General features: G+C 47.8%; 1 protein-coding gene across 1 annotated transcript in view; it reads left to right on the forward strand.

The window, feature by feature from the left end:
• GLG1 (golgi glycoprotein 1) overlaps positions 1 to 21,151 on the forward strand; it is a 50,876-nt gene that overhangs the window by 16,364 nt on the left and 13,361 nt on the right. The window contains exons 2-12 of the mRNA XM_015873811.1: positions 2,492 to 2,524; positions 4,607 to 4,693; positions 6,452 to 6,667; positions 10,835 to 11,038; positions 11,553 to 11,624; positions 13,281 to 13,464; positions 14,754 to 14,968; positions 16,353 to 16,474; positions 17,182 to 17,283; positions 19,186 to 19,339; positions 20,643 to 20,780. Coding sequence (XP_015729297.1) covers positions 2,492 to 2,524; positions 4,607 to 4,693; positions 6,452 to 6,667; positions 10,835 to 11,038; positions 11,553 to 11,624; positions 13,281 to 13,464; positions 14,754 to 14,968; positions 16,353 to 16,474; positions 17,182 to 17,283; positions 19,186 to 19,339; positions 20,643 to 20,780 — 1,527 coding nt within the window. The remainder of the gene's footprint in view (positions 1 to 2,491; positions 2,525 to 4,606; positions 4,694 to 6,451; positions 6,668 to 10,834; positions 11,039 to 11,552; positions 11,625 to 13,280; positions 13,465 to 14,753; positions 14,969 to 16,352; positions 16,475 to 17,181; positions 17,284 to 19,185; positions 19,340 to 20,642; positions 20,781 to 21,151) is intronic.

Consider the following 21,151-nt stretch of genomic DNA (forward strand, 5'->3'; position numbering starts at 1 on the left):
TCTGTTAGCTGTGGGAGCAGGGCATGAGCAAGCAGCACTCGCTCAGAAAGGTGCTTTGGGAAGTGCTGCCCCAACTGCTGTAGTGAATAAATAACTTTGGGGCTCATCTTGCTCTGCAGCACATCAGGATGTGCTGGAAAACAGGAGGATGGAGAGGAGCAGCCGGGCAAGAGCAAAAGCAGACATCTGGGATGAGTTTGCTTTGATGGTGCTGGGCGTTAGAACAGCCTGTGATGCATGGGGCAGGTGTTGAAATGAGAAAGGTCGCTGCAAAAGGAGCTGCTGGGCTCAGGGGGCCCAGCGCAGGGACAGAAACAGGAGGGGCTGCAGGATGGGACTTCTTGCATCCAGCTGGCTGTAAAGAACATGCAGGGATGTTGGGCTGTCAAAATTGGTGTCTGCCCTACAGCTGCACTGTGATCTGCGGTCAGATGGAGTGTGTGCAAAGCTGTAAGAACCTCACTGAGCTGGTTCATGCTCCCTGGTTCTTGCTCCCTGCCTTGCAGTGGCAGTGCAAGGCTGGCTGCCTGACACCTGAGCTCTGAATTGCCTCCTTGTAGCCTTGCACTGCTGGGACAAAGGCACCGCTGTTACCTGCAGGAAGGACACTGCTCCCAAGTGGTTTTCCCTTCAGCAGCCTGATAGCCTCCTTGTTTAGCAGCTCCTGGGTTATCTGCCTTACCTCTGCGGGTGATGGTGATAAATGTTTGTTTGTTTGAGGTCAAAGTGAAGAAACTGAACCCTGCCTTGTGCTGCAGACACACACCCCGTGCTTTGCTGTAGGTGTACACATGGCAGCACGCTGAGCTGGGCCCCCAGCCTGGCCTGACCTGCCTGCTGTCGTGGGGACGTGGCTGCTCTAACTGGCATCCTTTCCTAAGGGACCTCCTGATCTTTGCACAAGAGCTTAAGCAGAGAACACCCATTGCAAGCAAATCACCTTTCTGTTTTATTGCTTCACTGCATACTGGTTCTTGTTGGCTCTCACTTGGGCTGGTCCCAAGTTGTCCCTGGTGCCTGAAGGCTGCCCGCAGCTGATAGCTGTCCATCACTGGTGATGCTCAATTGGAAGGAGCTGCTCGACTCTGCTGAGCATGGAGAGGCTTTGCAGAGAGATCCATGCAAACCAGAGAGCTGGGTAATCACCAACCACATGGATTTAACAAGAGCAGTGCTGGATTCTGCACAGGGGAAGGGGCAGCCCTGGCTGTACAGACAGGCTGGGGGATGAGAGCCTTCATCCTTGGTAGCCTACTGGGATTCTTGCCTTGCTCACCAAAATCCAGTGGTGTGAATTGGGTTTGGATCCTTGATCCTTGGGGATGGCTGTAGGAGGAGTGGTGGGTGCAGCCTCCTCAGAAGGGCACTGCTGTCACGGAGATTTCCCCTTCTTCAGAAGCTCAGCCCTTCAGTGAATGGGATGCAAAAGGTAAAAGTACTTCTCGTCTCCCTTTTGCTCCTTTTTGGTGGGGAGAAGCAGTTGGTGCTGCCCCTCGTGCACTCATGGTGGTGGGAGGTGAGGAGCAGCTGAGCTGACAGGGGTCATCTTGTTCTGTATCAAGCATTGCTGGCTGCATCCCTCACTTCTGCAAGCTCAGCTGCTGAGCTGTGAATGTATGCAGTGCCAAAGCTGCCTTATTTCCCATGTAACTTCATGGCCTTCCTCAGAAGGAACAAGGCTTGATTTCTCAGCCTTGTATTTTAATGTGCAGCATTCGAACGTCCTGTCTTTCCAGAAAAGCTTGTCTGAACTTCCCAAGCCGGTGCAAACCAGTCTGTTATCTGCTCAGGCTCATCTCTCCATAAAAACCACGCTGAGTGTTAATCTTTGATGGAGGTGAAGCAAAGCTAATGAGGTTGTGAGATGCCCGAGTAAGTGGGGTGCTTTGGGGAGTGCTCCCCAGCCCTTCTGCGTTCTCCTGCTGGTTGTTTATTGGGTACGTCCCTCCCCTATGGGGTAATCATAGTGCTCATTCATATGCTCTTGCAAAGAAATGGATAGGCTGAAGCAGCACCATTCACTGGGAGAGTTGGTCTGCTTATGAGGTTTGAAGCTTCCCTGTTGCTGTGTGGTTAAGGTGGGTGCAGAAAGTGAGAGCTGCTGTTCCCAGTAAGGAATGGCTGTGAGCCTCCAGGTAGGCTCTTTGTTCAGAAGGTAATTTCTGCCTCTTCCTGCTATTCAGAACAGCAGTGCGTTGGTTGGTAACAGCTGTAATTACAGACTTGGAAGCCTTTCCCTTGCTCCTTGTTTTCCCATAGACCTGTTGGTGCTGACGGTGCAGGCACCCCGGCTCAGGGTGGCTGGGCTGAGTCAGGGTTGCTTGTTGGTCAGTGCTTGGATGCCATCACCTTACTGTGCAGCTTTTAACACTTCTATCATGTTATCTTGTATTTGTTGTGAAACAAACAAGCATGTTCACTTTTATGGCTGTATTCTCTGTGTTAAATACATTCATGAACTGACGCTTCTTTTTTTCTCATCTCCTTTCAGCCAGACAACGAAATCTCTTCAGACTGCAACCACGTAAGTATTGCTTTGTTTCCTTCTGCCTCCCACGGGGCCCTTTGCAGCTCCCATCCCTGTCAGCCTGAAGTGCTTTGCATGGGGTTTGCAGGAAGCGTTAATTAGGATGCACTTGAGTTGCTGCCCAACGGAGGAAGAGCACAGTGTGACTCCTCTGACCAAGAGCAGCCAGTATGAGCTTACAGGGAGCTTCAGAAGGGAGCACTGTAAACTTCTATATCAGAGGAACACAGCAGATGTATGTCCTGGTTTGCACATGGGGGGTGGCTCCTGTTCCTGTGCCTTATTGAGAGCAATATGCTTTTTGCTCCTTCTGGAGAGATGTGAGCAGTACTGAATTTAAACTCTTCATTTTGGCTGTTGAAGCCTTCTGTGTTGCTTTCACAGCTGCTAAATTCTTCGACTTGCTTGCAGAATGCCATCGGGGTGTGAGATTTCGAGGCAGCTTGAACTGCTTGGCTACTTTGGGAACAGATTTACTCACAGTGCTGTGTTTAACTGAGCAAACTGTTAGTCAGGTTTCAGGCTGTCAAGCTGACTTCTATGCAGGGGGGTAAAATAAAAAGGCAAAGGCTTTTTGAGAAGCAGTCATTTGGTTTATTAGTGATGTATGCCAATATATGGCCATGCTGTCTAGCTGGGTGTTTCCAGCAGAGTTTGTAGCTTTGGTAGCTGCCGATCCTCTCCTGGGAAAATGAGGTTCAAAATCTGTGTGTTTTAAGCCACAAACGTAACATCTCTGAGACGGTTTCCTCGCAGGGATCTCATGCCAAGGCCCTCTGAGGTTTGCAAGTGCATTTTGATGCTCTTCCATCTCATTCTTGTCCTTGTGATCCTGGCTGGGTGATGGTTTTTGCAGGGACAATCTCCCTGCTCGTTCTCTTTGCTTACTCAACTTGGATGTTTACAACGGATGCCCTCTAAAATACACGGGGATCTCTTTATTTAGCTTCTCACCACTACAGAGCTGTGCTGGGAGGTGTGAAAGTGGAACAGTTTTAGTTCCGCGTGCGCTTCCGCCATCTCGGAGATGGTGCAGAGCTGCTCTCCTTCTGTCTGAACACATTTCCCTGCTTTCTCAACGCCTGGCGTACAACTGAGGCTTCAGAATAGAAGTTTGACAGAACTCGAGCGTTTTGATATTCATTTGGCTTCCACCGTGAAGGCAGAGCATTAGAAATGAGTTCTTAAAGCTGCTTAATCTCTGTTTAAACACAACATAAATTTCTGGAGGAAAACAGATGAGCTGATAGTGCTGCTCTCAGGCAGCATCTCTGCCTATTAATTTGCTGAGGTTTTGCTTTCTTCCCCTTTGTTTTCACTTTGTGATGCCTCAGGAGGAAAGCAGAGGAGTGGATCTGTCTGCAGAGCATAACATGCCCCAGGTTGATCCTTGCAGGGTGACCCAATGCATCCGGGCTCCTGCATGAGCTCATCTCTGGCTTCTGCCACCCTGACTGTGGTGTTTTTCAGCCCTGATTCTGATGGATGAATCTGCTTAGTAAAAGAGAACCTGTAGGTCTGAAGGGCATTTGCATCCACAGAATTGTCTGGGCTCAGCCCTTCACAGAGGGCAGTGAGTCAGGGCCTGGATGCAATCTCTTTCCCTCTTTTGCAAGGCTTTAGTTAGGTGTTCAGCATCAAATCTGCTTGTGCTGGGGACTTTGTTAAATGTCTTGTGTCAAGCAGATGAGCCACGGTGCAGAGATGTGGGGGACTGAAAACACAGCTAAATAGGCAGCAGGTAGCATCTTATATCTTACATGCAGGTAGCATCTTACAGCTCCCATTGTTTTTCCCTTTTGGTTGCGTGGATGTCTTCATTAGCTGTATTTCCTTCCAGTGAGTCAGCCCATGACCTTACAGAGAGATTTCTGGCAGGCTGAATTTGTTCATGATAAGAAATGTGCTGCAGAAAAGAGGAGACAAAGTTGTTGTCAAGGAGACTTTGCATTGATTGTTGTGCTGTAGAAGGATGATGATACCGATCTGGAATGTTGATGTCTGATTATTTCCCGAAGCAAAGCAGCAGTTCCTCCATGGGAAGCTCTTAAACCCTCTTTCTACAAATGCTCTCTCTAGCTCCTGTGGAACTACAAGCTGAACCTGACTACAGATCCCAAGTTTGAGTCCGTGGCCAGAGAAGTCTGCAAGTCCACCATTGCAGAGGTAAGGTGCTACACACTGCTGTCATGGCACTGAGGATCTCTCATGTCCTTACGATGGAGAACCATGTGCCAGCAATGCTCTGGGTAAGCCCTGCAGCTGCAGGCTCCTCTGCAGTGAGAGTAACAGCCCGCCCTCTGCCAAATGCACTCTTAAACATTCTGTTTGCTCTAGACAGTGGCTCCTTTGTGGCCTTTAACATAGGTTTCCCTGAAGCCGGCTGCACGAACAGCAGATTGTCTGCAACCCTGGTTTGTATGTTTCTGTTCTGTAGGATGGACTTTGGGTGATGTGGGTCTGTTCCTTGTGCAGGAAGGTCTCAGTGCTGAGCAGCTAAGCAATGGCTCCCAGTGTCTCCTGTACTCATCTGCATCTTTCCCCTTTCTTTACAAAGTTAGTTAAAGGGAAGCACACAAGGATCTGAGGAATGGAGGCTGTCAGCAGGAGCCTGGCCTCAGAACTTGGGGGGTTAGTGGTTTGTGTGAAGGATGCTCCATTGCTGTCCCTTTGCAGGCTGTTAAGCTTCCGCTCCTTCTCTCTCTTAGTATGAGCTGAGCTGGGTAAGAATAACACCAGTGGGAAAGCATTACTCAGTGTAGGGAGGGATGAAGGAACGTGGCTAGTAAAAGAAGGCTGGGAGGTGGGGAGCGGAAGGAAAGCAGCTTGTCTTGAAGGTTTACATTGTTTGGAGTTTGGTAGCTCCCAAAAGCAAACACTGCCAAAGCTATTGAATTCCACTTCTTGCAGTCATGGAAGGATATTTCCCCTCCCACCCCATTTTATATCACGTGGCTGCTGCAGGATTCTTACCAAGGCGTTCTTGTAAATGCTCTTTTAACAGTCTGTGTAATTACCGCTTCTGTACAGTGACAATCTGGCGTTGTTGCAAATGATGCCCTCTAAATCTGGGACGTGATGTCTAAAAGCAGCAGGGAAAGCACAGAACTTAAGTTGTACTAAATGCGTCCCCGTCAGCCTTGTGCTGAAGTTGTGGTAAGCAGCACCAATTGCTGCTATTTCACCTTTTGGGGAGTGGTTTTCATTTAAAGACAGAAACAAGCTGGGTGAATAGCAATAATCTTGCATGGTCTCTTGCTATCCGATACTGGGGCAGGTGCATTAAGCAATTCCACTAGTTTTAATGGTGTTTCTACAGAAGCCCAATGCATACAGTTGGCATAGACTGCTAGCATAGTGTTAGCCCATTTTGCTCTCACTGACAGGTAGGTGCATTCTTGTTGTGTGGCTGAGCTGTGATTCCTCATATTGCTTTATTAAACAGTAATACGAGCCAGGGCTGTGCATTGGTTTGGCTTGTAGCTCCCAAACCAAAGATGCAGCTCTTGCTTGCTCCCTGCCTGCACTAAAGCTCAACATAAAGGATGCTGGTGAGCCTGATTAAAAGCCAGTTTGGTGAGAGTTTTCCTCTGCAGTGATATGTGCAGCTTCCAGCAAGTTATAAATGCTTCCATAAATATTGTGTTGGCTTTTGGATCTGTCTTGCTTCCAGCCGGAATGGTGTGTTGTACAAGGGGTCGAGTGGTTCACGTGGGTCCAAGGCTGATTTAGTGGTGCTATAATATGCTCTGTTTTCTAAATAAAGGTTGTCAAGCTGTAATTTTTCATACAAATGCTCTTGATTGCAAGGATTCAGCGGGGTTATTATGGAAGATGGTTCTTGAGCAAGAGGGCTTCCAGTTCTCAAGGTCACTGCCTTTGCTTTCTCCACTGTATTTCAATGACGTGTTTTTGTTTTATCAGATCAAGGAGTGTGCAGATGAACCAGTTGGCAAAGGCTTCCTGGTGTCATGTTTGGTGGATCACAGAGGCAACATCACGGAGTACCAGTGCCACCAGTACATCACAAAGATGACAGCCATTATCTTCAGCGATTACCGCCTGATCTGTGGCTTCATGGACGACTGCAAGGCTGACATCAACCTCCTGAAATGCGGCAGCATTCGACCTGGGGAAAAGGTACCCAGAGATACTGAAAGAAGGGATCAGGTCTTACTCTTGGCTCACTCTCTCTTTCCTCTGTCCATCCCAAAAGAGAATGGTCCTTGCTACAGTGTGACCCTGGGTACTTGTACTGACTGTAACACTGTGCTGGCTTTTGCCATATAGAACTGGAGCAGAGCTTGGGAGCAGTTTGTGGTCACTAGGTGTGAGTTTATCACCTCTGTGCTGTCTCTCCCTCCCTACATTAGCACTGCAGGCAGAAAATTAGTAGTGCTGCATGAGGGAGTGCCTTGTTTTATGGTAAGCTTCTACCTTTAGGGATAAAATTATCCTGTGAGCTATTCGTGAGGATTTAAAAACGTGTCACAATAATACACTTCTCTCTTTAAAAGAAAAGAATGAACACCAAGAATAAGAAGACAATCAGATGCTTAGTTGTACTAAGTCTTTCTTGGTTGAGATGTTTGCTTTGCGCTCATAGAGTATTAACTGAAGTCCTTCTGTATTCCAGCAGTAGAAGGCACAAAATTCAGTGCTTGTTTTCAAGAAGAAGGCAGCCTTAGAAGTGGGGGGAACTTGCAGGCACTGTGGGGTCAGCCTGGTAGCAGCTGAGAAACTGGTTCTGTCCATGAAATAAGGGCTGCCTTCTCATCCTGGGCTTGATGGCTTTGTGAAATGAGCTGTTGCTTTTAGCAGGCTGTGTGGAATGAGGAACTTCATACAGGAGCCCTGGCTGCCAGGTCTGCCTGTTAGCCATGGCATGACCAGATTAAAATCAGTTCCAATTAAAATAGCCATGGTTGGAGGGATCCAACTGAGGAAGAGAACCTTGATGGGTTTCCTGAGCGTGCCAGATTGCGCTTTAAAATTACAGGCAGTGCTGCTAGGCTCTGTGTGTGTAACTTGGCAGCCCCATGGGGACTGCTGTCCCTTCTCTGATCCCAGCTCTCAGGGCACCTACAGGTTGCACTGTTTTCTCTGCCCAGAGCAGAGCCAGCTCCTGGGTGGCCGTGAGCAAAGGCAGCTGGCGAGAGGACACTTCTATGCATGTTCCTCACTGCCTTGGTACCCAACCCAGAATTTATGCCTCGGTTTGTGAAAGCGTGGCAGTCTGTCATATAATTTCTTTTGTTATGCTGTCATCTTTGGCACTCAGAGCAATTGAAGTCTTTTGCGCTGCTCTGGGAACAGCTATAAATGGCTATGCAAGTGTTTCTTTTGTTGATGTTCCGTTCCATCCCATTTCTGCTTTGAAGAAATCTCATCTCATATGCTGCCATCAGATGCCGGTTCAGGTTTTGCTTCCACGCTGCAGTTTCCGAGAGCTGCCTGTAGAGAAATAATCATTGGCCTTTTGTGTGGCTGAGCAGAGCTGTGAGTGCGATAAATAGGGGCTGGACGCCTGAGGAGGAGATGGGGCACAGATGCATCTCCTTTATGGATAGGAGCGCTGCTGACCACTACTGCACCCACAGCAGGCTGCTGGCAGGTTGCAGTGCTGTCTCTTAGCTTCATCGTGGTAACAGGGGATAAACTGCCTTCTTGACCTGTAAAAGGCACTTGTAGGCATTGGGGAATTGCATTGCCTCCTGCCAGCTAAGAGTTTGCCTTTCCCATGCCTTCTTTCTTTGTTTTCATTCTCTTTTTACTTCCTCATTGAATTGTGTTCCTGCTGGCTTTGTTGTTGTGATGCAGTGCTTTCTGGTCTTTCTCTTCCGCATTTCTCGTTGGCTTTCTCTGCTGCAAGAGCAAGAAAGGGCAGCTTGGAAGTTTCAGTCTACATAGAGCAGGAAGGTGGTGGATGTGCCATTTGGAAGCATTAAGTTTTGTAGTATGGCTCTTTTGTGTTTCCTTCCCTCCAGTTAGAGGAGGAGAAACGTTTCGTAGCAGTTTCAGCCACCTTTCCAGTTGGCTGTTGTGCTCTATAGTGTCTGTGGTCTCCTGGTGTTCAAAGCTTGCATTATCTTCGTGCAATAGGGATCTAATTTGAAAGTGAAATCAGTAATTGTAACTGAGCTTTTCTTCCTGACCTGCCTGTCAGAATGGGCTCCCTGCTTTCCTGCTCCCAGTAATAGGTACACTTGTGGCAGATGGATGGGTGGTGGATTGCTGCTCTGGAGCTGCTTTGGGTTTAGCCAAGATGTCCCAGATGGAACTGATAATTAGCTATAATGAGGGTGACTTCAGTGTAAGCTGTGTGGCCCATCCCAGGTGGAGTGAAGTCTGTCTGGAGAAGCTTCTGGAAATGACAGTAAAGCAAACAGGAATGGCAGTGCCTGGGCTAGATTGGGGGGTGGGGAAATCAGAAAGTGACTGGTAAGATATGAGGGGTTTTAGGTTCTGCCTTGGCACAAAGATGTGTACACAGGTTGAATCTTGGTCTGAAGAGTTAAAGTGTCTCAAAGCACGGTGCTGAAGTTGGCTTTGGTGCAGTGTTGGGAAGTTGCTTGCATCCTCTGTTAATCTAAATACGTCCCTTCATAAGGTGATATGAGACACCCCAGGTGAGATGATTGCTGTGTGTTTGGCACGTGATGCGGTGTCAATTATAGTCTGTGTTGGCCAATAATTAAAGCCTTGTTAAACTAGAGAAGCTGTAGCACATTTCAGTGAGGTGACAAACATAGATCCTACTTGGGTTTTTCTTATTCCCTAAAGATTCACGGCAGAGGTGTGGTATGGGGAAGGACTGCCAGCAGGCTCTGTGCTTGACTATGTCCAGTTAGGCTGAGATTTAGCATTAACCTTACACACTGGAAGAAAGCTGGAAGGCCTCTGCCCTTCCCAGCAGCAGCAGTTTGCCTTGTGCCCTCCTGCTGTGGGATGCTGCAGGTGAACAGGGGGCACAGTGGCCTGCTGCACCTTCCAGCTGAGTGCAGCACAACCAGAGCAGCTTCCAATGGCTGTTTGCCATCATTTCCCCATGCCTGTTTGTAATTACTGTCCCTGTCTGACCGCAGAGGTTTGGGGAATAGGATTGGCGTTCAGCGTGGTTACGGCTAAATGGTAATTGTAAGGAAGGTGGCAGATGTACCCTATCACTAGTATTCCTGTGGTCCCTGTTAGGTCAGACCTACAGTGGCTGCTGAGAAAGAAATAGATTCCTTGAGAGGTGCCATCACCTGGCCGGGATGGAGCTTGGCCACTTCCCACTCAAAGGAGAAAGCAAACAAACACCAGGGTGTATGCAGTGTGGTTTGGAGGTTTTCTGCTTTTTAAGGAGAAAGCTACTATTAACCCTCATAAACTGATGCTACATTTGGGTTTTGTTTATGGCTTTTAATGGTTAGATCATGTGGCAGAACTAAACCAGGAATGTCAATGCAGAAAGCAGTCTGGCTTTGGGTAGTCCTGGTTGTGCTTATGAAGACCAGCTTATGTTAAGGAGCTTGGTTGATAGGAGGCCTGGAGAGATCAGCTCCAGAATCATTCTTGTTTCTAGAGGAACTGGACCTGCTGTGAAAGTGTTAGAGTGGGATTCTCTTTCTTAAACACACAGAGAATATAGCAAAAGGGGGATGGAGCTTTAGTCAGCTCTGTCCTGCCTCTCCTGAGCCCTCACACAAAGCACAGCCCTCTATTTGCAGTCATCAGCTGCAGCCCCAGGCCCCATTGGGCTTGTGGGAGGGGGTTGCAGTGCTGGGCTGGGGCTGCTTTGTCTCAGCCTTCATCTGCTGCTGAGCACGTTCACGATTTTAATTCCCTTTGCAGAGGGATTAGCTTAGAGAAGCCTACATTTGGTGAGAGTTCCTTTGTGGCCTGTTTAGCATGGCTAATGACCACCACCCAAAGTGAAGGCTTGTCTCAGCATGGAGAAACTTGGGTCTTTCTCTGCTTCAAGTATGTTCTTAGCGTGATGCCGCTGCTTGCCGTTGCCATGGTGTGAAGAGAGCTATGTTGGATGAAAAATCATTTGGCTGTTTGGGTAAACTGCTCTGAGCAGCGTGACTTAAGTAGTGATAATCTCATTTGGGCACATTAAAACAAACCCGGAGCACTGGACGGGGTTAGCAGCAATGTGACCATCAGGGTGGTAACGTGTAAGGCGTGTGACAGCACAGGTGTTAACTAACTGATGCCTCGTTCAGTGTGGGTAATACTGAATGTGTGGAGTCTGTCTGTACGTGGTATGAACTGCTTCCTCCTGTAAGTGCTGTGACACGAATTGCTCTTTTCATGCAGGACGCCCACTCGCAGGGAGAGGTGGTGGCATGCCTGGAAAAAGGCCTGGTTAAAGAGGCAGAGGAGAACGATCCTCGTGTTCAGGTTTCTGATCAGTGTAAGAAGGCGATCCTTCGTGTGGCTGAGCTCTCTTCGGATGATTTCCACTTGGACCGCCATCTCTACTTTGCATGCCGAGATGACAGAGAGCGATTCTGTGAGAATGTGAGTTGTCCTCTTGCCTTTCTTTCTATGGTAATCCATTTAAAACATACAAAACCACACTGGGGATGGGAATGAGGTGGTAAAGTGGAGCCCAAAACTGTAATACTGAGAATGGGCACCTTGTTGCTGTCGCTTCCCAATAAATATGGGATTGAATTTGGTCACCCAACAAAAAAAGTATCATTTCTAGTGGGTTAATGGACTGAATTGGCTTATGTGGTTGAGTGGGTGTCAGCTGGTGTGAAAGGGAGCAGAGCCACTCCAATGGGGAGGAAGCTGCAAAGGTAAGCGTGTTCAGTTTGTATGGGCTCTTATCTGCTGATGGGCCACTTGCTGAATGTGACCAGATTTAGAAAATACAAACTGTGCTACAGAAGCAATCACTGTTGTTTGAAATATTCGCTTTAATATATTTCTAGTTTAAAAATGAAATCCCTTCTGGGGTAGTTTAACCTGCTTGCTAAGCATTAGGCATCTTATCTTTAATGGCAAATGTTGCTGTTCTGCTTCACAGACTCAGGCTGGAGAAGGCCGAGTTTACAAGTGCCTCTTTAATCACAAGTTTGAAGAATCAATGAGTGAGAAGGTGGGTATCGGCCTCGCTGAGAGGAATCCTTAATGCAGAAGTCACTGGGTTGTTCATCAGTTCAAACTGCCTCATTCTTTTCCAGCACTGAGGAAAATCTGTCATCTACGTGGTCAGATAGCTGACTGCTATAACAGATTTGCTTGTGTTTCCAGCTATGTGCTGGTAGCTTGAATTAATTGCATTCAAGAAACAGCCTTTAAAATTGAAGGTTTTTATTTATCAAAGGTTTTGGGTGGGTAATTTGGGAAGTCAGGCTTGGAGCTGAGGTGGTAGCATTGTGACTGTGGTGCAAGTAGAAGTGGCCTCATGCTGGATGTCAGCTTGGTTACTTCATAGAATGGTTTGGGTTGGAAGGGACCTTTAAGATCATCTCTCCCAACCCCCCTGCTATAGGCAGGGACACCTCCCTCTAGACCAAGTTACTCACAACCCCATCCAGTCTGGCTTTGAATGCTTCCAGAGAGGGGGTGTCCACGACATCACTGGGCAGCCTGTTCCAGTGTCTCACCACCCTCACAAATAATTTCTTACTAGTGTATAGTCTACATCTACCCTCTTCCAGTTTAAAACCATTTCCCTTTGTCCTCTCCCTACATGCCCTTATGCCTGATATCAGCTGTCTGAAAGGGATCAGAGATGGATGTCTGTGATGCCATCTCCAGAAGCTGTGCTGGAGGAGCCTGGTGTTGAGGCCTTGGAGCAATCAGACTCATTTCCTTTCCTTACAGTGCATTAGCTGTATGAAAGCTTAGCTCCAATTAGTGAATTCAGAACTGAGGCAGTTGTCCCTGAGGGCTCAAAACAAAGTTTCATTTTGTACATACACGCTGCTGACATGGACTGCTATCTTTGCTTAGCCTGATTTTGGCTGTACAGAGACAGCGCTGTTCTTGCAGGGTCTGTTAAGCTGCATGATCCTGGTCAGGTACAAATACAAGGTGTTGAGAGGCCAGACAAAGCCACAGCTTGTGTAGGGATGTGCTGAAGGTGCAGTTTGCAGAGCAGCAGCCCTCCAGTGCTTTGGGGATGAGGGATTCACACCTCTGTGCATCCACAGCTTCAAGTCTTTCTGGTCTCGAGACCCCGGGCTTGGCATGGAGGAGAGGATGGGGTAATCTCACAGTGGGACTTCTAGGTTCTGAAATAGGTATGGGAGGGAAGGGGGGGAAAAAGGCAAATAAATAGTGATGCAACAAAAGAGCCCCATTTGGAAGCACCCCCAGGGATCAGGATGTGTACCTGCGCTGCCAGCTGGTTGCTGTGCTGCAGAGCAAACCCACAGCACACACTGTCTGCAGATGTAACAGGGAGGAATTGCTTCTTGAGGGCATGGGGTGAGCATGGCCCAGCTCTGGGATAAATGTCAGCAACTCATCTGTGGCCCTAAAAATGAGTCATGCTCAGCCATCACCCTCCACAGAAGCTGATGAATGCGCAGTTCTCAGTGATCTGCCTTTGAAACCTTTGATGTGTTGACCTCAGTGTGGATTATTAGCTGTGTCACTTCTGTAGGAAGACTTGAATTTAACCACTGTCCAACTTGAGAGCATGAATTTTAGAGCCTCGGGCTTCTTTTAAAACACATCTTACAACAGATCCATCTCTCTGCCACGAGCACATGGAAAGTAATTGCCATCCTGGTGTCTCCTGCAGTGCCGTGACGCGCTGACGACGCGCCAGAAACTGATTGCCCAGGACTACAAAGTCAGCTACTCACTGGCCAAGTCCTGTAAGAGTGACCTGAAGAAATACCGCTGCAACGTGGAGAACCTGCCCCGCTCCCGGGAAGCCAGGCTCTCCTACCTGCTGATGTGCCTAGAGTCTGCTGTGCACAGAGGTACGTGGGCTTGACTCAGGGGGTACAGCTTGCTGGGCTGTTGACTTGTAGTTTCTGTTGGATGTTTGAGGCAGAGCGTATTTCTGATCACCTTTTCCAGACTGCATTCTGTGTGACTTCATTTCAAAGGCAGGTTTCTTCTTTGTGATGCTGCTGTCTGTCGGTGGTGTTTTGAAGGTTAGAACAGCTGAGACAACTCTAACACTGACTGTTGTTCGGGCAAGGAGTTCAGAATGCAAAATAGCAAATCCCACTTGGACCGATGATGTGTAATTACACATCCTGCTATTCACTGTTATCCAAAAAGCTTTTTTTCCTCCTTAGTAGTAAGCACTAACTATGCTGCTAGTTTAAAACACAGAACAGGCAGCTTGTTTATTTTCTCAGGGAAAGATGGAGTTGTTCTCTCAGTCCTAAGCCTCTTGTAAGTTACGTTCTTCTTCTCTGCTCCAGTAACTGGGGTAAATGCCTTAGTAAAGCTAAGTAATAGGTGCAGGAGCTGTCTAGAGTGAAGGCAGGTGTGAGAACATTCTTTTTAAGCATTGTCAGCATGAGCTGGAGAGGTCTTAACACCACGGATTCCACCACAGGTGTAAGAGAGCCCTTTGCAGCAGGACCACATTAAAGGTTCCCTGTGAAACTGCCCTGATGCATCAAGTGGGGCATGCTGTATGCTCTAGATCTGCTGTGGGGAACTGCTTTTCCCCTTGGCGTGCAGCTGGTGGCTTATGATTCAGCAGCAGGTCTGCATGCTGCAGTGCCTCTGGCACAGAGGGAAGGACTGCTGTAAGGCTGCAAAGCAATCTGTGTGCTTGTGAGTTGGAATAACTCGTCAGTTCTGATGGATGTGGAAATGTGTGCTGCTTTGGGAAGAGTTTTCCTCCTTACCCTGCAATAGGGCGGGTGCTTTCCTGAATTACTGCTTTTGGGTTATTGACTTCTGCTTTCACAGCAGACAGGTTCTGCAGCGTGGCTTAGGAGGGACAACTCACTATTGCACACACCTCCATGTACTTGTGTGATATTGCCTGTGAGCCAGTGTTGCAGTGTAGGACCTCCATTGCAGGTGGATGGATAGGTTTGGGGGCCACAGAACAAAATTCATTGTGTTCCTTTTGACTCCCCGACAATCCATCCACGTGGGATTACAGAAGAGCTCGTAGCAGATGTAAGTAAGCATCTTAGAAGATAGATTTCTATGCTGCAGCTGGTCCCTATTCTTTCAAACTCAAATCAGGAATCTTGGCCAAGAAACATTAGCACTGAACCATAGTCTCCTCTTGTCCTAGGTCGGCAGGTGAGCAGCGAGTGCCAAGGGGAGATGCTGGACTACCGACGCATGCTCATGGAAGACTTCTCCCTGAGCCCAGAAATCATCCTGAGCTGCCGTGGGGAGATTGAACATCACTGCTCTGGGCTGCACCGCAAAGGCCGCACGCTGCACTGCCTGATGAAAGTTGTGCGTGGAGAGAAGGGCAACGTGGGGCTGAACTGCCAGCAGGCGGTGAGATGCTCTTCTGTCTCTGCAATCCTGAGCTGTAAACTGACCTCCTGCAGGACATGGAGCCACTATAGTCTGTTTTCAATGTAAATGTAGCTTAAAGCCTGAGGTCAGGATGTTGCCAGTCTGTGTGTGTTATCACAGAATGATATGGGCTTTGGGGGAAAAAGAATGTTTATGAAAATCTCTTAAAGATATATATTCTTTTCCCCCAGTTCTCCTAAAGTTAGACCATGGCTCTTATTTCTGTCCAATAAGCTAATGCAGCAGCAGGGCTTGGTAGTGACTCCCCATGATGTTCAGTGATGTGTTCTGGTCTCTGCCAATGACAATGTGAGCAAATTGAATGCTGACTTTATAAAATAGGATTTGGTTTTGATTTATTGCGTTGAAATGAGCTTCCTGCTTTTACTTTTTTTTCTGGTTAATCTTGTAAGGAAGAGAAAGCAGTCCTGGGACTGTCTCTAGGCACTGGCAGAGTGAAAACCATGTCCCAGTGCTTTCAGTAGTGTCATTAGGAACACTGATGATGCAATTTGATTCTTTCATAGAACCATTCGTCTTGGAAGAGACCAGTTCCCAAGGCCAACCCCTACTCAACCCACTGTGCCCATTGACCATGCCCTTCAGTGCTGCACACCATGGGTCTTGGACACCTCTAGGGGTGGGGGCTCCTCAGCCTGCCCTTTGCAGCAGCCCTTGTGCATAATTAGCTTCAGCCCAGGGAATACTGTGTTCCTCCCAGGCACTGTCTTCTTGATTACAAGCTTCCTACTGGATGAATAGCCCTAGTTTTCATTTTCTCTGGTTCTCTGATGCTTTTTCTCCCTCTGTGCTTTGTGAAGCAAGGGCTGTGCCCCTAAAAGTTTGCAGGCTGGTGTTTAGGCGTGAGCTGTGAAGGATGGAGGGTAAAACTGTGAGTGCACTTTTGATTCAGCAGGGCTGAGGGCTGGTGACAAGAAGTCATTAAGTAAGTGTCAAGGTGGTAGCAGCACAGCCTGTTTGATGTTGGTGTGCAGTTGCATTCTAAGCAAGCTCCCTTTTTTTGCTCCCAGTTTGTCAGCTACAAATGTTTTCCTGTAGAACAGCAATGTAAGGCTGCTCTGGGGCTGTTCAGTCTCTGGTGTGAAACACGTGGGGCTGAGTATGACGTAGAGAGTGGAAAGCTGCCTATTCCCCGCTACCAGCGGATGGAGTGCATTCGAGTTTCCATCTCTCCCTCCAGCAAATGCCTCCCAAATCCATGTTTGAAGGCCTGGGGAGGACCCCTGTGGAAGGGCTGCAGCAGATGACAATGCTTTATCTCATGTTTCAGTGGGGCTCCTGGATCTTCTCCATACGTGTATATGTATATTTAGTTTTTCTCTTTATGATTTCTTTCTTCCAGCTCCAAACACTGATCCAAGAAACAGACCCCGGTGCAGATTATCGCATCGACCGAGCCCTGAATGAGGCCTGCGAATCCGTCATACAGACTGCCTGCAAGCACATACGGTCCGGGGATCCCATGTAGGTGCCTCTCACTTACTGTTCTGTTACAGCAAGCCTTGAAAGGGCTGCTTAACCAAGCACGTGCTGCACAGACCTACATCTCCTATGTCTTCAGGTGTGATGGTATTGTTTCCTGAGCCAGGATTTGCATCAAATATTCCTTCTGATTTTGTCACGTCTCAGTTTGGCTGAGATAACTGAAAGGGTGGAATTGGAGGATATAAACATGGTGTGTTGATGTTTGTCCTCTTTGTGAAAGAGGAGAAAGATCATCTTTGCTGTGTTACAATGGCTTACATATGATTTGTTGGGAAGCATGATTTGGCAGCACTGACTATTACAAGGAGGCTCAGTCTCTTCCTTACTCTAATGGAAATGTTAAGTCATGGCTTGAAGCAGTGATGGAGCACCTGGTGTGAAGGCAGGGCCAACCCAGGGGAGCTGAGGTGCAAGCAGTGCACCTGAGTGACCAGAAAGGGTAGAGCCAGGATCCACCCTGACCCAGCCCTCATTTAAGGGTTGGCAGTGGAGGTGAGGGTATCTCTTGCTGGAGATCCCTGCCTCCCTGAGGCTTTCCAAAGGTAAGCAGCTCTTTTTCTTCCTTTCTGCATCCATGGCTGCTGCATTTGGGCTCATTCTCACACTGCTGTAACCAAAGACTTCACCACTCTGCTGTTATCATCCCATTATAGCTTTCTGCTTACCTTTTCTCCTCCTGGTTTCAGGATTCTGTCCTGCTTGATGGAGCACCTGTATACAGAAAAGATGGTGGAGGACTGTGAACATCGGCTCCTGGAGCTCCAGTATTTCATATCTCGTGACTGGAAGTGAGTACTGTAAAACAAGGTTTAGCCTCACCTGATGCTTGTATTTAGTGTCTGTATGCATTGGTAACTCCTTGCAAAACAGCATTGCATAGCCTTGCGCAGAGGAGAGAGAACTGCTAAACGCATCTAGGACAGGAGAAGCAGCAGCTGGTTAGAACAGCAGTTTATTGTTTCTTTGACTTAAATTAGGTATAAAAGAAATGATGCAACCCTAAGAGGTTTCTGCAGGTTTGAGCTCTGAAATTCAACATGTATTTAAAGAACTTACTTTGGCCACAGTGTAGCTGAAGGTCACTTTCTGTGTAGGTGGCAGCCAGTTTTATCTGCTGTGAGTAATACAAAAAGGGAGTTAGGAGAACCAAGTGTTAGGATCAACAAACAGCTGCTGTGGTGGGAGGTTCCCTGCTCTTCTTACTGCCTTGCTTTGGGTCCTATAGGTGTGATGGTTGCCTGTGGAGTGATGTAATTCCCTCTGGAGCACAGCTTTACCAGTTTCTTCATGAAAACATGGCAGTGCTTTGTTTGAAAGGTCTGCAGGGCCTGTTGTGCTTGTAAGGGTTGAGGTGACTGGGAGTGAGGGGTACATTAAAGTTAAGGTGGTGAGGTATGTGTTTGTTAAACACAAGAAATGAGGAAAGAATAAATGCTTGGCTTTCCTTGATTGAGCAGTAAAGAAGTCGAAATATGCCAGGCGGAGCTGCTGCAAGAAATGGCCTCCATTGCTGCAAAGGGTATTGAGATGAGACATTAAGAACATCTGACTCCCAGCTGTACCTGTTCGAGGCATTGCCAGCAGTTAAGAGCTGATATGCACTGTAAACTTTCTCCATCCAAAATGCACAAGGCTTTGTGGACTACAGAATTTATGGCTCGATGGCTGCCTGCATAGATAGATAAGAATACCTAATTTTTTCCCTGATTATCCCATCATTGCTGGTTCTTCTGCTTCTGCCATGTTTCCAGCAGGTAATTAAGAAGCCAAACCTGGTGACTGAAAGAAGGAAAAGGGAGTATTTGCATTTTGCTGGGAGTAAAGATAATTCCAATTCCTCATGTAGGCAGAGCATCATTGGCTCCACTTTCTCATTCACCCACTGTTCCCTGAAGCTGGCTCAGATAAACTGTTTTATTCAATGCCTTGCATAGATGTACAGTAAGAAGACCATGATGTTTTTATTCTGCTTTATTGCTTTGTGCCATTTGGTCCAGTGATGTAACTTGATGTTTGCCTTCTGAAGAGCTGGAGAAATCTGGAGCTCTCCTTTTGGAAAGCTGGGCTCTTCCTTAACCTTAATGCCATCAGACACTGTCTTCAGAAATCTGCTCACACTGTCTTCTCATGTGCAAAAGTAAGGGATGCTGAGTCTTTGATTCACTCAGGTCCACAGCAGACAATAAACTGAACTCAGGTGTTTATGAAACTAGCTTCAAAATGGGGTTGGCTTGGATGGGGCCCTGAGCAGCCTGGTTTGGGACCTGGTTTGGTGGCTGTGCCTGTGGCAGCAGGTTGGAACTTGGTGGTCCTTGGGGTCCCTTCCAACCCAGCCATGCCGTGATTCAGTATAAAACGTGTGTAAGACAGAGTCTGTACCTGCTTGTGTGCTGCCTTAGCACATTGAGGACACAACAAGACAGCTGTGTCTTTGGCTGGCGTGCTGTAGGAGGGAATGGGAGGCGCTTCAAGAAGCACTGAGGATTTGATCTGTAATTAAAGGTCTTTCTGCTGGATTAGGGGATTGATTCGAAGCGCAGTGACAGGCTTTCTGCCATTCAGACAGCAAAGTGCCAGTGTTTGAAACTTGTAATGTTTTTTTTTCCCCCTGAAAAGCATTTCAGAATGCAGCACCACAGGTCTGAGCATGGAGGAAATAGCAATGTGAGAGTTGCTTTCTCTGTCTGCAGGTTGGATGTGGTCCTGTACAGGAAGTGCCAGGGAGATGCCTCCCGCCTGTGCCATACCCATGGCTGGAATGAGACCAGCGAGCTGATGCCCCCGGGGGCTGTGTTCTCCTGCCTGTACCGCCATGCCTACCGCACAGAGGAGCAAGGACGGAGGGTGAGTGCTGGTGTGCAGCTTACTGCTCTTCTGTTCTGTGCTGGTCGGAGCGTGCTGCAAGAGATCCTTGCTGGGAGGATTTACTTTAGGTGTTGTGCTAGGTGAGATGTCCAGCTCCTTGAGCATGCCCTGTAGGGCTGCATTGCTGTTCTGAGAAGACAGAATGACTGTATCAAGGTGTGATGATTGCCCACTGTGCTGACCGCTCCTTGTGTGCATCCATACAGATGCAGGGCAAAGTCCTCCTTCTGCTCTTTCCAAAGTGTAATGTGATTCCTTAGCATAACTACAGAATTGCTTTCATGCTGAAGGGCTTTCTGAGCCTCGCTGTCTTAGGCTGTTTCTAATTGGATTTTGAATTGAACACAGCTTCAGATTATGGTCTCTTAAATTCTTTCTATTGGTGCAAAACATGCTTTCAGTTCTTTGGAGCATGCTCTGCTGGTCAACGTGCTTATGTTGCCTTTAGAGAAGGCAGTAGGGATCTGACTTGCTGCCCTGCAGTCTGAAGATCCGCCACAATCACATCTGCTGGGTTCAGAGTCCCTCTCTTCAATTTTGCTGCCCTCTTGTGCCTCTGTCGAGGTGTTCCTTCCATGTCATCTGGGTACTCACATCCCATTCTTCTGCCACTTTGCTGTGCAGCCACCACCGAGCTGGTGGGATCACACAGCGGGTTGGCTGTAGGATGCAGTGGATGTACAAGATCTGTTATGGCGGAGGTCAGCTACTGGTGTCATCTATCTCTTAGGAATATCTTTTTTAATGCCATTGCTTACTGTGCTGAGTGGAGACTTTCTAATCCCATTTTTATATTAGAGCTGGCCCAAAAAAAATCAATAGCCGCTCTGCCACTAATATCAAAGAGAGAGAAGGCTTTTAACTGTTTATTTATTCATTAGAAGATGGGCCAGGGGAGCAGCTGTCATTTTGGAAGTTAATGTTTAAATGCAGACTTAGCAGAAGTTTCATCTCTGTTTTTGTAGTGCTGGGTAGGGACACACTGGGAGTGAAGTGCATGAAGTTTGAAGCTTCAAACAGTGCACTGTTGTGCCACGCACTGTTACTAATCCCCCTTGGTTTCCTACACTTGGTCTCTTCCTCAGTCTCATAAATGCCAGCTCTGCTGAGCTGCAGTGGGTGCTGCTGGAAAGAATTTGTAGTTGGGTTGTGTTGCCTCATTCTGGGCTTCTGGTTTTGGGTTTGAGCCATTCTTTCTTCTCGGCAGGCTTGGAATGGAGTGATGCAACACATAGTCCAGAGGGCCAACATGTGTGCTAAGTGATCTTTACCCTCTTTGCAGCTATCACGGGAGTGCAGAGCAGAGGTGCAGCGAATCCTCCACCAGCGTGCCATGGATGTGAAGCTGGACCCAGCCCTGCAGGACAAGTGCATGATCGACCTGGGGAAGTGGTGCAGTGAGAAAACAGAGACGGGGCAGGTACTGTGCACAGAGCAACCGCTGCTCTGTTTGCAAAGCTGGAAGGGTGGGAAGGGAACAAGGGGGAAATGCAGGGACTTTGTGTGGCTGGTAATGTCTTTAGAGCCAAGAGTATATTAAATATACATGCAGTTTGAAATGGAATCTACCCTAGACTGGGGCTGAGTCCTATGAAGAAGCTTTGCACCCGCAGTATGACTTCAGTAGGTTTAAACATGAGTAGAGCAAGATGAGGAAAGGGGATAGTTAACAAGAACTTTATAGAAGCAACCCCACCCTGACTCTTATTTGTAATATTCTGTTACAAGCTTGACATTTCCCACATAGACTTTATCCTATTCCCATCTGGCAAATACTGACATACTTCCTGT

This window comes from Coturnix japonica, chromosome 11 (assembly GCF_001577835.2).
Source record: "Coturnix japonica isolate 7356 chromosome 11, Coturnix japonica 2.1, whole genome shotgun sequence".
Lineage (NCBI taxonomy): Eukaryota > Metazoa > Chordata > Aves > Galliformes > Phasianidae > Coturnix > Coturnix japonica.